This window comes from Thamnophis sirtalis, unplaced genomic scaffold, assembly GCF_051295495.1.
Source record: "Thamnophis sirtalis isolate CommonGarterSnake01/CBP01778 unplaced genomic scaffold, rThaSir2_p1.2 scaffold_1, whole genome shotgun sequence".
Taxonomy (NCBI): domain Eukaryota; kingdom Metazoa; phylum Chordata; class Lepidosauria; order Squamata; family Natricidae; genus Thamnophis; species Thamnophis sirtalis.
Window position 1 is genome coordinate 91,085,278 of NW_028261381.1, and position 15,409 is coordinate 91,100,686.

Sequence of the window (15,409 nt, forward strand, 5' to 3'; positions counted from 1 at the left end):
AGCAGATTTGCTTGAAATAAAGGCATGCTTCATATGTGTAAAGTTAGTTTTCCACTTACAACCTTTCATTTAGTGACTGTTCAGTATTACAACAGCACTGAAAAAAAGTGACTTATGACCATTTTTCATACAACCATTGCAGCATCGCCATGATCATGTGATCAAAATTTGTATGCTTGGCAACTGGCTCACATTTATGATGGCTGCAGTGTCCCGGAGTTATGTGATCACCTTTTGCCACTTGACAAAGTCAATGGGGAAGCCAGATTCGTTTAACAACATATTACTAATTTAACACCTGCAGTGATTCACTTAACTGTGGCAAGAAAAGTCATAAAATGGAGCAAAACTCACCAACTGTCTCGCTTAACAACATAAATCTTGGCTTTGATTATCATAAATTGAGGACTACCTGCATATATACCTGTTCAAACTACCTGTTTGAAATAAACATTTATTTCAAACAAGCCTGCCACCTTAGCTTTCTTTAACATAAGTGAGCAACTTTAGCTGCTATTAGCAGGTGAGCAATTCTTGCTCCTGTTATTTAAAAAAAAATGTATATATTTAAATGGGAAAAAGGGGTGCAATGATTTTCTGAGAAAAGAGAACAATTATGAGCATAAAAGCTGGGTTGGTTTCTACAACAAAGAACTTTTTAAGAAACAAGCAGGTGCTTTTACTTATCTAATCATAGTACACTTTCACCTTGGATCTGGAGACTGCAAGTCTGAGGACTGGTAATAAATCACTTATTTCTTTTCCTGCCCTAAGTCATGAATAAAACATGCAGTCAATGGTTAATAGAGCTAAAAGTGGTTGAATAACTCCTGAAAAGTCCCTAAAACAAATCTGGTCCCCCTATTCTTAACGTGATACTTGAAAGTAACCAGAATCCTGCTTGCAAGGATTCTCTGCCTGCAATCCTATTCTCTGCAAGACTCTTAAGTGGTCTGCACCAAATTTGACTGCACTTGCTGCAAAATATCCTGGGTTCCTGAATCCTTATTTCTAGGGTTCATTGAAGCAAGCTACCAGGAGGGGCCACCTTTATTAGTCCTACTGCCAGAAGCAGAAAGGTTTGTTGTCCAGCTGTTTGGTATGATCCTATGGCTGCAGTCTGTGGCTGCTGGACATCTATAGACACTTGCTGAGAAGTAAAAAGTGATTAGAGATATGACAGCTGGACAATAGCTTAAAAACAAATGGTCTGCTCTGGTCTATATTAGATTACAAATGTCATTATGACTAGCTAGGAGTATGGTAACTCCAGCCAAATCTATTCAGTGAGAATCACTTTGAATGTCCCAGGATGTCCATGACAGGCTTTTTTGTTCAATGTTTATATCAGGGGTGTCAAACTCCAGGCCCACGGACCAGACCTGGCCCAGGAGGTGCTTAGATTGGGCGCATGGTGTCACCCTGGAAACAGCAAAGGACTGGCCTGTGGTGCCTCTGCCAGTGAAAACTGCGCTCAGGAAAGCTGCACACAGCCTTCCCAGGCTCCGTTTATGACCGCGACGGCCTCCTGCAGTCCTTTGCCAGCGAAAACAAAGCTTGGGGGGAGGGGTTTTCACTGGCAGAGGGCTGCAGGATGCCATCAGAGCTAAAAACTGAGCTCGGAAACCCGTTTTCATTGGCAGAGCGCTCGGTCCACCATAGGTGTTCCCAACACGAGTGACGTCGAGCTCGCCATGCCCACCCTGGCCATGCCCATTCCAGCCCCCCGAGGTCAAACAACCCTGATGTGGCCCTCAATGAAATCAAGTTTGACATCCCTGGTTTAGACACTGCAGGCTTGGGATTTTGGATTTGAAAGACTGCATTAGAGAAAAACTAAAAGAACAATACGGCATTGCCTTCCAGATGCTTCAAAACCTCCCAGATTTGAAAGTTAAATAATTTGGTTGCTGTAATATTCAAAAAACATATTCCATTTAATAAATGCAAACAGGCCAGTAATCCTAGAATAATGTAGGAAAACCTCCCATGGTGACTTAAGTCATAATTTAAATGTGCTCATTTCTTAAAAACAAGGGGTCTGTTACTGCTTTCTTTCAGGAAGGTTGGTTTATTTGCCATCTAGCTGGGCATATATAATGTACTGATCTTCACATTTTAATATCATCGATTTTATATTAATAAAGTGACTATGCATTTGTGATATACTATTTTATTATTTTTTAATCTTTAAAAAGAATATGTCAATTTCATATAGCGTTCAAAACATTAACACCCTGCTGCTTTATTATAAATATTGTTATAGATGTATTGAGTGTATCTGCCACTAGGTGCTGCTAAAGTGCTAGATATTTTAAGCTAGTCCAATATTAATAAGTGTAATTATTTTAGTTAAGACAGAACAGTGATTTACAAAAAGCTCCTCTATTTATCTTTAGTAGATATGGTTCTCAGGGCAGAATGGTTCTGGCAACTGAGGTTACCATTAACCTGGTTTTTTTTTAATTGGGGGAGCAAATGATGCCAATTGAATAACCCATGATATACATGTAGTAAGACTTATGTTTTCACAAGTGGTGATAGCAATGATCTCCCCTAATAATGGGATTATTAGAATTATATGTTATAAATAATATATGATGTGTTTCCAATACTTGTAGTTTTATCATGGTCCAAAGAAAAACCTATAGATTAGGAAGTATTACAGGGAAGGGGGACCTAATTATCATTGGAGACCTAGCCTGGACTCTCAAAATACCACCAAACATGATGAATTGGGTGGCTGATATTGCTCATTGTTCTAGGATTTGCCTTCATCTCACCATCTAAATATGGCCATTCCACATTAGTCAGATTAAGGATGGGAGGGAGACGGCTGCTATGGAATGCCGAGGAGTGAATGTTTGGGCAAAGATTTTTGCTGGGCAAGAGAATTCCTGTGGAGCATTGGGAGACCAGACAGAAATGGTGATGGGCCTTGCAGAGATAGGGAGAGGATCTGTCAGGGACAAATTCCAGAAGGATAACTATGTTTGGACAACACAAACAACAAATAATTCAGCACAAAATGAAATAAAATCAGACCACCCACTGGAACAATGCTAATGCTTACATATTTTGGACACATAATGCAGAAGCAGGAATCTTTGGATAAGACTCCGATGCTTGGAAAATCAGAGGCCAAGAGAAAGAGACCAGCAAAAGGCAAGAGTTATAATATATATTATAACTAATATTATGAGGTCACAAGATCTCAGAAACAGTTACAGAGCAACAGTTCTGATGAAAAATTGTTCATCAAGTCAGAGAGAATGGCAAGTGAATTATCACAAAAACTATGTGCCATGGCAAGATCATTTAAAGGAAGAAACAAACTGCAATCAACAAAATGGAACTGAATGGCTAATTAAACCACAGAATCTTTAAATTTGCATTAATAGTGGGAGAATCCAGAATTTACCCATAAATTATAAATAGTGTCATGAAAATTAAATCAAGCAAAATTCTTAAGTGCATTTTTAAACATTTCACTCATTAATATAATTATATTGACTAAATATGTAATTCCAAACTATTAATATCAAATAATATATTACAATGTTTCTCTTAATTTTTAAAAATGTGTAGTGCAACCATACATTTTCTAAAAACTTTGAGATTGCATGTTTAGCGTACACTTATTTCTTGGGCCTGTCATTTTTGTTCTAAATATAAAAAAAAAACTACTCTGCTGAAGGGGGCAAAGGTAGTTTACAGTTCGAAGGTAGCTCTGTATTAACTAATCACACAGATTTTAAAGGGGGGAAAAAGGAAGACGTTAACTGTAAAATGTAAGTCATATCTGTATTTATGACTTTCTTGTCACATCATTTCAGAAATAAGGCTAAGCATTCAACATTACTTACTACTTAATGTACTGACTTAAAATTTACTAAGAGATTGTGATATATTCAAAGGTCCACTCTAGTTACTGGCAGTCGCTCTTCCACATCTAAATATTTGCCATCTCTGTATTGTATAAGGGACAATCTTTATGTTCCTATTCCCTTTTGGTTCTTTGTTGGGAATTCTGCTTACTCCTGAGAATTTCCAGCTGGTCAATCTCAGGTAAAATATAACATCTGAAATATTGTAATTGAACACAAGGATCACTCTTTTTCTCTTATATTAGTTTGCATTTTTCAAAGTGCTTTTATGATTATTACCATTTACAATGCCCCAAATTCAAGCATTCAGTGTTACTGCTACTGCTATTACTTATTAAATGTGTGTGCTACCCAATTCCAATGGCTCTGAGGTTACAACAAAGGTGGGTTGCTGCTGGTTCAGCCCGGATCCACCAAACCGGTAGTAGCAGTGGTGGGAGGCTTCCCCCCCCCCCAAATTTTTCTGCACATGCACAGAAGTGTCACAAGCGCCCGAACCAGTAGCAAAAAAAATTGGCAACTCACCTCTGGGTTACAAAATTGCTTCAATATAGTGCTGCCTTGAGTGTATATTCACTGTCATGCCACTATTGTTAAAGATCTGTTTTATCATTTATTTGTTAACAATACTTACTGCGCCCATCCAGTAGATATAATAGCATTAAATCAATGATTTTACAAAATAAACCACACACCATCCCACCTATCTATCTTTGATCTTTCCTGTTCCTGTCCAATCCTTTCTGTTCTGAACTGAGTTTGCTTCTGTACAGCTTGTTCCCAACATCATGTTCACCAAATAATGAAGAATAATATGGAGGCACATGAAAAAGAATTGATGGGTTGAAGCAAGAAAGCCTTAATTCCTTCATTATAGTTTTCCTATATTGGGAATTCTACATTTCTCTAAGACCCCTGCTTGAATTATGATCTATTAATAGATCTCTCCCTTTTGTATACGTTACAGAACTACTGTTTCTGTTGTTTATCATAACCTACCCTAGATACCTACATCTTCTTAGTGCCTCTTATTTGTGAGATTTTTCTTAACTGCCCTTTCATTTCCATCATAAGAACTGCATGTTAAGGATTTGCCACACAATATGTTATGAACATATGGTGAGCTCAGCACTTCAACAACATGCGAATCAGTTTGTTCCATTCTTTGCTGAGGAAAAAGAAAGGTCAGAAGCTACAGTTTGTGTAACTGACAGATTTCTGGCAACTGGATTTCCTGGCTCATGTATTTTTCTAGTTACCAATATCCTCACTTCAATATGGAGTTCTGGCAGGAAGCAGGATATGTTTGATTAATCTAATGATGTCCTAAGAAGACAATGTTTCCAGTCTTTGCAGTGGGATGTTCTCATGTAACTCCCCTCTTCCTGCCTGATTTCTGCTCCAGACATTACCTTTCACTCTGGCACAAGTCTTTTGCCTGTTGACATGACTTCTTGACCTAGTTTCTGGCTCAGCTCTTGGACTTCAGATGCATAGTGCTTTCCTAATACTGGACATGATTTGACTGCTGCCAATTACCTCCAATAGACCGATCAGATCCCACAGATTAGGCCTCCTCCGAATTCCATCCGCCGGCCAATGCCGACTGGCGACTACCCGGAGGAGAGCCTTCTCTGTGGCTGCTCCGACCCTCTGGAACGAGCTCCCCGTGGAGATTCGAACCCTCACCACCCTCCAGGCCTTCCGCAAAGCCCTTAAAACCTGGCTGTTCCGACAGGCCTAGGGCTAAAGAGTTTTTGCCCCCCTTCTCGAATGGTATGGTTGTTGTGTGTTTTTAAATTTTGTATTGTTATGTCTTGTCTTTTTATCCCCCTGTCTGTACCTCCTTCCCTGATTGAATTGTGAGCCGCCCTGAGTCCCCTTCAGGGAAAAGGGCGACATATAAATGTAATAAATAAATAAATAAATAAATAAATAAATAAATAAATAAATAAATAAATAAATAAATAAATAAATAAATAAATAAATAAATAAATAAATAAATAAATAAATAAATAAATAAATAAATAAATAAATAATAAATAAATCATAGACGTTACCTCAGCCTGCCATTACTCCTGTTCTGATTCTGATCTCTTGTTTACTTCTTGGCTTCACCCCATCTTTAGCTGCCAACTAGTTCTGGCACTTATCTTTAAATCTCTGTAACATAATGTGATTTATGACTGGCTACCCTACAGGCCACCTTTAATCTCCAATAATGCTATTAGAAGAGCCAGCTTAATTTAGTGGTTAAGGTACTCCCAGCTAAAAACTGGGAGATCAAGAGTTTTAGTCCCACTTGAGGTAGGAAGCCAGCTGGGTGATCTTGGGCCAGTCCCTCTTTCTCTCAATCCTAGGAAATAAACAATAGAAAACCACTTCTGAAAAATCTTGCCAAGAAAACTGCATTGATTTGTCCAGGAAGTTGCCAGGAATCAACATTGATCTCACATTTCCCTTCTTTATCCTAAATGAATAGCTTTCTATTTGTCTCTGTTAAATTTCATGTTGCTATTTTCAGCCAACTTTGGCAATCTATCAAGATAACCGTTATTTCTGTATTCAACTTAATTTTGTGTTATTTGCATATTTGATAAGCATTCCTCCACCCCATCAATTTAAAGAAATAATAATTGAAGATTATAATATCAACAACTGAATTTTGTAGCTCATCAATATCTCATTCCAGTTTGATGAGGAACCAATGATGAACACTCTATAAGTGCAATTTTTCAAACCAGCTTATATATCAACTGATGCCAGATACTTAACACTAAAATGGCTTGTTAATTAGGATGTCATTTTAAAAATGTTTTTAAATGCTTTATTTTTTTTCTAAATTAAGATATTTTACATATTGTGTATCACATTTGTACAAGCTACTAAGAAATATACCTCATCAAACAATAAGATTAGTTGGGTAAGACCTGATCTTAAAAACTCCTACTGCTACTGCTCGTTTTCAAAATGTTTACTGATTTCTCTCATTATAGTCTGCTTTAAAATCTTCCTCAATGTTAACATGAGTCTAACTGGTATGAGGTTTCCTCAACTTTTTTTCCATTTTGAAAAACAGAGCCAATGATTGGAATAAAAGGCATACTCCCTGATCAGATTTCTATTCATTTCAAGCATCAGTTCTGTATTTTCGTTTTTCTCTTCACGATCACCTGGTACAACATTGAAGAATGAATCAAAATAGTTTGCCTTTTCATTGTTTCTTATTATTTGCATTGCTGGTATAATGGTCCTTTTGCTTTTATTTTGAAGATATCCAACACAGAGAAACATATTTTTCTGTTTACTAACTTCAGTTCATTTGGAGCTTTAGCTTTCCTGATGCAACCTTCGTAACCAGAACTACCTGTTAAATATTTTTTCACTGGTTCTACCTTCTGTGTGTATCTTTTCTTTAGATTTTCAATAAGATTTATTGGGGCCACATTGGCTTCTTTGGCTTTCTTCCATGTTTTCTGGGTTGAAATTATTTATTATTAGTTCAGAGAAATTACCTTCCACATTACTGCTGGGGAGGAAAGCAGATGAGGCGCAGCAATCCACTCTGCCGCACCTATCAGCTGGGCTTCAAAAAAGGGAATATAGATGTGTAAAGTGCAGGGGTGGCTGGGTGGGCCCAGCTGAAAGTCGGAGAGAACCTGTTTCATTCCCAGCTGATAGTCAGAGCTACCAATTCGCCCGAACCGATAGAATCTCATCTCTGTACATCTTTGATAGGAGAAAGGGACTTTGAGGAGAGAGATCAGGAGAGAAAGAAGGAGAGAAAGGAAAAAAATATTTGAAAAGAGACAAGCAATATTCGATAATACAAACACATTAGTATAATTAATCATTGCTTCCTTTATCAATCAACCTTCAGAAAGATAGTTTTTTTTTTAAAAAAAATCTTTGTCCTTTCCTTATAGGTTCTATGAATTACTTATAGAGTGACATTCCTGCTGCCACTAACTTCAAATGAATGAAGTTAAGTTTTGACTAAGTCCAGGAAGTGGTTTGTTTCTACAGAGTTTGTGGTATGAGGAGATTACTTTCAATTGCAAATTTTTGTAATTTTTTTCCTTGATACTTTTCCTTTCCAAGGCATCCAAACTCAACAAGGTTTCTGGGTTTCTTCCCCTCCCCCCACAAAGTACACAATCCCTATGAGAAAGTTACATGCCACATTTAATATGTAAGAAATAGCTTTGAGTGAAAGAAACTGTTATTTTCCAAATATGACAAAGTTCCTGACAATCAGAAAAGCAAAGCTGAAACCTGCTATGTCATTCCACCTCTATGACCACAATACCCATCAACTTATTTTCTTTAGTTGTTTCCTTATATGAAGCAAATCTGCACAAAGGAGTCCTTCATGGTACATTGCACACAATAGCAGCCTTTTCAATGTCAGTCATTCAGTCCCACCATTTAAGGTGATTAAGGCTTATTACTGAATTCATGTTAAAATATAATGTCATCAGATTTACACAAGCTTCTATTAAGGAGAAGAATCATGTCTTAACCTGTTTCCCACAGACAAAAGCAAATACGTTATTCAGTACCTATAATTATTAGACAATAGTACATCTAATCCAGCCAAGAAGTTTTATTTTCCATCAAATTCAATGGGGGACAGTGATGCAAATGTGAATGTATCATGACTATTAGTTGTGTTTTTGCAAAGCTTTAGTAAATTATGGAGATTTAGTCATTGTAGAACTTTGCCCTTGAACATGTTTATCTACTATCAACTGACTTGATTAGAAATACAGTATATTTTGAAAAAGAATGCTTATGAATGTGAAAATCACTTGTGTAGGGGGGAAATGAGTGTATTTTTAAGAAAAAGAATACAAATCCAGTTTTTCTTGAGCATGCTTTTTAAAATTAGTTTTCCTATATGGATATAGATGGCAGCTCAGTACAATCCAATATGCTTCTCTGAATGAATAGCCATAGCCATTTAAGGACCCCTCCTTTTGAATATTTGGCTCAAAAAGGTTTAGACTCCTATGAATCCACAGGGTTGATGATATTCAAGAACTAAGTTGCCTCAGCTATCATGTATTTGAAACAGCAATAAAATGCTCTTTCTCTGAAACAGTATCACTGTAACATAACTTGTGAGCAGGTTGCTCCTGTCTCAGTTTTCTAGGCTTTAGTTTCTTAGCCAGTCTTTCTAGAAAAGAGTTTGATGGCTTTGCAACACTCCTTCAGATAAATCAGTTTTTTAATATAAAAGTAGGCACGAAGGATAGCAACATTCAGTAAGGATATTTGCAGTGGAGTGGAGTAAGAAATGTTCTAGTAATTTATTTCCCTCCCTTTCTTTCTTTTTCTTTCTTTCTTTCTTTCTTTCTCCCTCTCCCTCCCTCCATCCCCCCCCCTCTCTGTGTGTAGGGGTATTTATTATTTCACAACTCATGGCAGCTGCAACAAGATTGTTACTGTTTTCAGTTTTTAAAGGCTAACAGAGCTAAGATAGTTCATTATGTATCATTTTCAAACTTATTTTGAGGCATCCAGAAGTAGATATGATAGCAGTGTTGGGAGTGAGGAGTGTTGAGACTTTTGACATATGTCACATATGCACCTTCCAGTAGTCCAACCATTCACACTACCTAGTGATAAGACTTGCAACAGTATTATAATGGAGGCCAGTTTTGTTATTTAGACTGCAGATGAAAATGGCACTGATTAGATTCTTTAATACCAATTACTGATAGCAGGTGTAATATTCTTACAGAGTCTTCACTGATTAAAAGAGCATAGACATCCATTCTCCAATCTGTGTTCTTTAGCTCTTCGTGAATTGCACATTCAACACATCTGGAAGGCATGAGATGGTATAAGACTGCACTCATGGATAATAGTGCCTAAAATCCTTCCAAAGGTGTTTCTGGAAATTCCATTCTGCTTCTACCTGTAACTGGATTTTCTCATCATAAACTGCTCTGTCAAAGCCAAATACCGAGCATTGTTCAAGGAGGCTTTAAATGTTTTCTGTTTCAGCAATATTACATCAATTTTTTTTAAGAAAAAAACCCCGGTTTCAGTGGTTTGCAGATCAGCAGACTTCTAAAACCAAGGTAGCAATTTAACTTGTTTTGCCTAGGGAAACACTTGTTTTCAAGTGTTCTAGACATAAGCAACTGCCGCCAGATTTATGGATTCCCCGCCGCCCCCCCCCCCCGCAAATAATGCATTTGCTGATTGCAATATCAATTTAGCCAAAAAAACGAAGCTCAGTTCAAAAGTTAAATGAATTATTAAGGCCTTGAGGTCCTCTTGGTTGAAGTATTTGCCAGCACGTGCTTCATTTTGCAGACTCCTCCTTGACGTCTGAACGGCTGTTTTGTTCGACGAGAGCAATTCCAGCAGGCCATTCCCTAGCAAAAAGGGGCGTAGAGATCTTTGACTGGTATCCCAGGAGAAAAGGAACCGTCCACAAGCAGCTGTGCAGGGCAAGTCGCACCCAACAAGAGGCTCCATCTTAGAAGAAACCTTCTCTCTCGACCCCGCAACCCTTCTTGGTTATCGAAGGAAACCTCCGCCTCTCCTGTCACTTATCGCTTGTTGCCCCGCCTACCCGTAGCTCCCCTTTCACCAATGAGAGGCCGTTTCTTTCCCTTCTGTTCGGGACTGCTGAAGGTTTGCGGGGTGTGGGGGGGTGGGGAGTAACAGGCTCCGAGATTTGTATATATTTACTAGGCTGAGGCTCCTCTTCGACCAATGAGAACGAGCAGCTCGATTCTCTCATTAGCATACACACCTCGCTGTTTTGCATATCGCTCCAGCAGGCGCCGGGAGTCGGGCGAGTTAAGCGCACACACGCAGTCGCCGTATTGTGTGCAACCCTAGAAGGCGAAGGAAAGCAGGCAGGCAGGCGGGCAAGGCAGTTGCTGGCAAAGCGCAACGGCCGAGGCGAGGAAAAAAACTGGCGAGCGCGTGTGCTGGAATGGCTGAAGGCTTCGCTTCCTAAAAGAGCCCGCGCTTACTTAACCTACGCCGGGCGTTGCAAAAGGAGAGCTCGGGAAAGACGAGCGTCATGGCAGATTCCAACGGGGCACGTTTTTACCTGCTGCCTTGAGAGGGCTCGGCGACAGCCTGCCGCCTTTCCATGGGGTGGGAAGGGAGGAAGGCGAGGCGCTGAAACGTCGGCGGGACCTGCGTTGCGGGGAAGGGGAACGGAGAGGACGCTCGCTCCGGCCAAGAGGTGGGAAAGGAAGGGAGGCAGAGTCAGCCAGCGGCGCCAGACGAAAGACTCGGAGAGCTCCAGGGCCCGAGGTGGGGCGAGCGTAAGGCACTTGGCCCCCCGTTGCTGAAAAGGGATCGTCCCCGGCCGGCCGGTCGGTGCGCGCCGAGGGAGCTTTTGATCGCCTGGGCGACAAGGACGAAGAGTCTGGCGATGCGCTGCCTGGTTCTACTCGGTTTCTTCGCCTGGGGCTTTGGCTGCTTGGCTGGGCCCAGCGAAAGAGCTTCCCTTTCTCCATGCCCGGCTTCCTGTAGCTGCGATGGGGACGGAGGAGTTGACTGCTCCGGGAGGGGGCTCACCGCCGTGCCCGAAGGACTCAGCGCCTTCACCCATTTACTGTAAGTAGGGGAGAAGGAGGGGGGGCAGCGGTGGAGAGTACGGGAAGGGGGGGGGGGTGCCACGCTCGTCTTTTTTTTTTTACCTTGCCAAACAGGTTGTGTGTGCTTCATAACCTGGCCTAAAAATCGAGCGAGGGAGAGAAAGGCGCCTCTCTTTTGCTTCCCTTTCCAGCTCTTGGCTTGACTGCAGCCCTTCACCTGTGGCGAGAAATCCTCCCCGCCCGGGGAAAATCCGAGCGCTTTGCACCTCCCCCGTTGATTTGGGGGTTGATTTACGAACGCGTAAAAAAAGTGCCCATAAATCATAATAATAATAATCCCGGCCCGATGAGGGATTCTCACTTTCAGGGATCTGGGAGTAAGTAAAATGTACGTGAGGTGTATATGTGTGTGTTTTAGGTCAGGGGTGAACGTACCTTTCCTTGTTTGGAGTAAATCTCTATCTGAACTTAATGGCTGAGTTTAGGAATTTTGTTAATTGCCCTGTTCGCTACTTTGTTGTTCAAGACGCTTAAAGTGCCAAGGTTGTTTGTCTTTTTGAAGTCTTTTCAGTAGAGAAAGTGGGACATCTGTTAAGAACTTTGACTGTAAAGGAACTAAAACATGGTAATTGACTAATTTAGGATTCACTGGTGGAGAATGGTTATATAACTTGTGCATAGTGTTTGTGGTAGGCTTTAGTCCTTAAACACCCTTTTACTTGCATTTCCAAATAAATATGCCTATGATTCTTTTTAATTGGCAGACATTTTCCCACTGTTTGCCACCTCTTAAGTCTATGGTTTTTTCATTTCTCTAGTTTTGGGCTTTTATAATGAGTAAAGGTGGGGAAGAAAGGAATGACCCCCTTATGGAGATCTATGCAAATAGGTAAATGTGAGTGAGCAGAAATGTTGGTGGATCCCAATGGTGCTGCCCCAGGGTTCTTGGAAAGACCACTCTAAAAAAATACACTCTGTAAAATGCTGCACAGGATGGTCCAAGTTCCTGCTTCACAGATATATTCTATGCAATCTTAGACATTATGAAGTTTTTGTAATATTACATATCACATTTTATGTAAATTTTAGAGACCACAATTTTGTAATTTTATATGTAATCACAATTATAGATACCACTTTATAACATAGATATGGATTGCTACTTTTGGATTTCAGTCATGGATTTTAGTTGGGTTGTTTTATAAATGTATTTTAATTTGCCTTTATTTACTGTGTCAAGATAGATTTATAAATACAAGGCAGGGATGGACACATTGCTTGTACTGGTCTAAGACTGTAATAAACTGCCCGTCTACTGTATAAAGCAAGTTGACAATAGAGTTACCCCTATATCTTGGATGAATAATAGCACAATTGGCTGAATATATAGATGCATTCCAGTCCACAAAAACACTTAACTTCCTTATGGCACAATCATGCACACAGCCTTTCTATTTGTGCAGAAATGCAGGTGTCAAATCACTTAATCCTGGCAATATTATTTAGGCTTAGTTTGAAAGCAAATTCAGCAAAACTAAGGGACCAATACAATTAACCCCAGCTTTTCTCTTTAACAAAACCATTATAAGGATAAACTTATAGAATACAATATTAGGTGTGTACTGCATCTAGGATTTCAAGGGTGTGGTATTGCAAGGTGTGTATGTGGTTTGGTGTTAAATCATTCTTTGTGCTGAATCGGCAGACCATAAAGGTCTTGAGAATTTCCTAAAAATTGCTTTTGTTATAATGTTAGTAATTACAATTTACTTGAGAAGCTATAGTTTTAAAGTCAGATGTGACATATTCAGTGACTAATGAAGCAAAAATCTTGTTTAATTACCAAGACAGATGAAGGAAATATTGTAGAATATTTCAGCTGAAACTTTTGAGAGAGGACAGGCAGTAAGAAACTATTAATTTTCAAAAGAATTATGAGCAGTGAGGTGCTGCTTAAAGGTCAAGAAATAGAAGAATTAATATCAGTCAGAGATATGAACCCTAACCTCAAGATTATGATGTGAGAGTTCAAACTTGCTTGAGATGCCAGCATGGCTCCGAATTTGAGAGTATCATATGTTTTATATTTGGAGAGAAGAGGCAGGTGTATATGTTGAGATGTCTGCTCCCAGTGTTACAATATTCATTTTGTAATTAGCAATTTGCAATCTTGGCATAAAACACCTATTTTTGAGCAAATAACTAAACAAATATCTTTATAAGATTAACATTCAAGAAGTGCAAATAATTCCCAAAGCTTCAGCAGCAAAAAATAAATCCATGGCATAATGTTAAAAAAATTAATATCTATTTGAAATGCATAGGTTTCTAAAAAAAATGTTGAATACTACAGCTGGAAGGACTGTGTGTCTTTTGGAAGGGAGTTTCTGAAGGGACCAGCACTGCTGCTGAACATTTTTTTGTCCCTAGAACCTACTAGTTTTAATACCAATCCCAATACAGGAACTTTTACATATGTGTGCATGTGCAATGCACCCTGCATCTAATTTTATACAAGATCATATAATAGCATCGTCATTGATCCCATTCACTCAACTAAATGGGTGATATTAAAAACTCGCCACTCTTATTAAAGAAGATTTGTGGGAAACTTTAATTAAGGCATATTGGGCGTGCTCTGTTTTTTAGGCAAAATTTAAAATTAGAAACAGATAACATGATTTTATAATGAGATGCAGTCACTTAATTACTAATTACTAACTCTGGCTTTTTAGAATAAAATATATTCCTATATAAAACAAATATAAACATATGATCTGAACTTTGTAGAGAGTACAATATGATTGATAAAACTGTGGCTGAAGTATTTTTTCTTGTTAGTAACTAGATCATTTTCCTCTAAATTGGGATTATCAGGCGGTATTTGTACATTGGATCATCAACCTATTGTGAGTTTTGGGTCCAGACATTCTCTGGTTGCCACATTAGGCAAAGCTTTATTTTATACTGGATAAGGCAACCACTGCAGAAGTTTATTGATTTTGTAAATCATTTCTTGTTTTGTAGTTGAAATATAAAATATAGGTTAATAACTCCATAACTAAATGGCACCAGATGGGAAGAGCAAATATTTCATTAAAGAGATTTGGTTGTTAAAATGTTTTATAACTTTTTTTTACATATAAGAAATATAAGAAATTTATATAATTTGTTAAAGTATTTGTTCTTGCTAGTACCTTATAATAGAAGTTTCATGCTCTGTATTAATAATATTTTCTCTATGACTTGTTTCTGCAGATGGCAACAATTGTATACAGTGCAGATTTTTTTAGCACGATTATATGAGGGAGATGTTTTTCTTGAAAACATGGATAGGATTGAGGTATAAGTATAGGATTATGTAGCTTTGTGGTCTGCTTAAACTTACTTTGTCTTGATGTGTTCAATCTTAATGTAATGGCTGTAGTGGCTATATAGTTGAGAGTTTGAGAATTAAAATCGCAGATTTAAAAGGAAATTAAGTTCATTTTTCAGTTGCTTAAAAAGAATGAAATATTTCTGGTTTTTGTACATTCGTTGTTAGAAATAGCACACAAATATTGAAAGGAAAGTGTTGCTATTTTTTGTATATTTTCAATAATTTACCAATTTACTTAAACACAACTGAGATGCTATAAATGAAATCTGTCAAAACATGATTTGATGATGGAGGATATGCTAATCCTTTTCTCCATATGTCTTACACTTCCCTGAGTTTCCTATTATATTTCTGTACTTACCAGCCATTTCCAACCATAGTTTACAGTGGATTTATAAACCATGATTTGAAAAGACCACTAGGCAGTTTACTATTCTGGAAGTTGTGGCAAGCACTATTTAGAGAAAACCAAGCCATACGAGAGAAAACTATTATGTAGAGGGAAAATGTAAGAGCTTGCAGAACATTCAAACTTCAAATTAAGGTTTAGCAATTTGATCTCCTCCAGA

The 15,409-nt window shown here is 38.5% G+C and overlaps 1 protein-coding gene across 2 annotated transcripts in view; it reads left to right on the forward strand.

Moving 5' to 3' along the window:
• Nucleotides 1-10,675: 10,675 nt before the first annotated feature.
• Nucleotides 10,676-15,409, forward strand: part of LGR4 (leucine rich repeat containing G protein-coupled receptor 4) — a 68,084-nt gene continuing 63,350 nt past the window's right edge. Inside the window, exon 1 of one of the 2 annotated variants that reach the window (XM_087718850.1) lies at nt 10,676-11,480. In XM_087718850.1, the coding sequence (XP_087574976.1) occupies nt 11,296-11,480 (185 nt within the window). In that variant the 5' untranslated portion in view covers nt 10,676-11,295. The remainder of the gene's footprint in view (nt 11,481-15,409) is intronic. The other variant, XM_087718841.1, reaches the window with a different exon arrangement.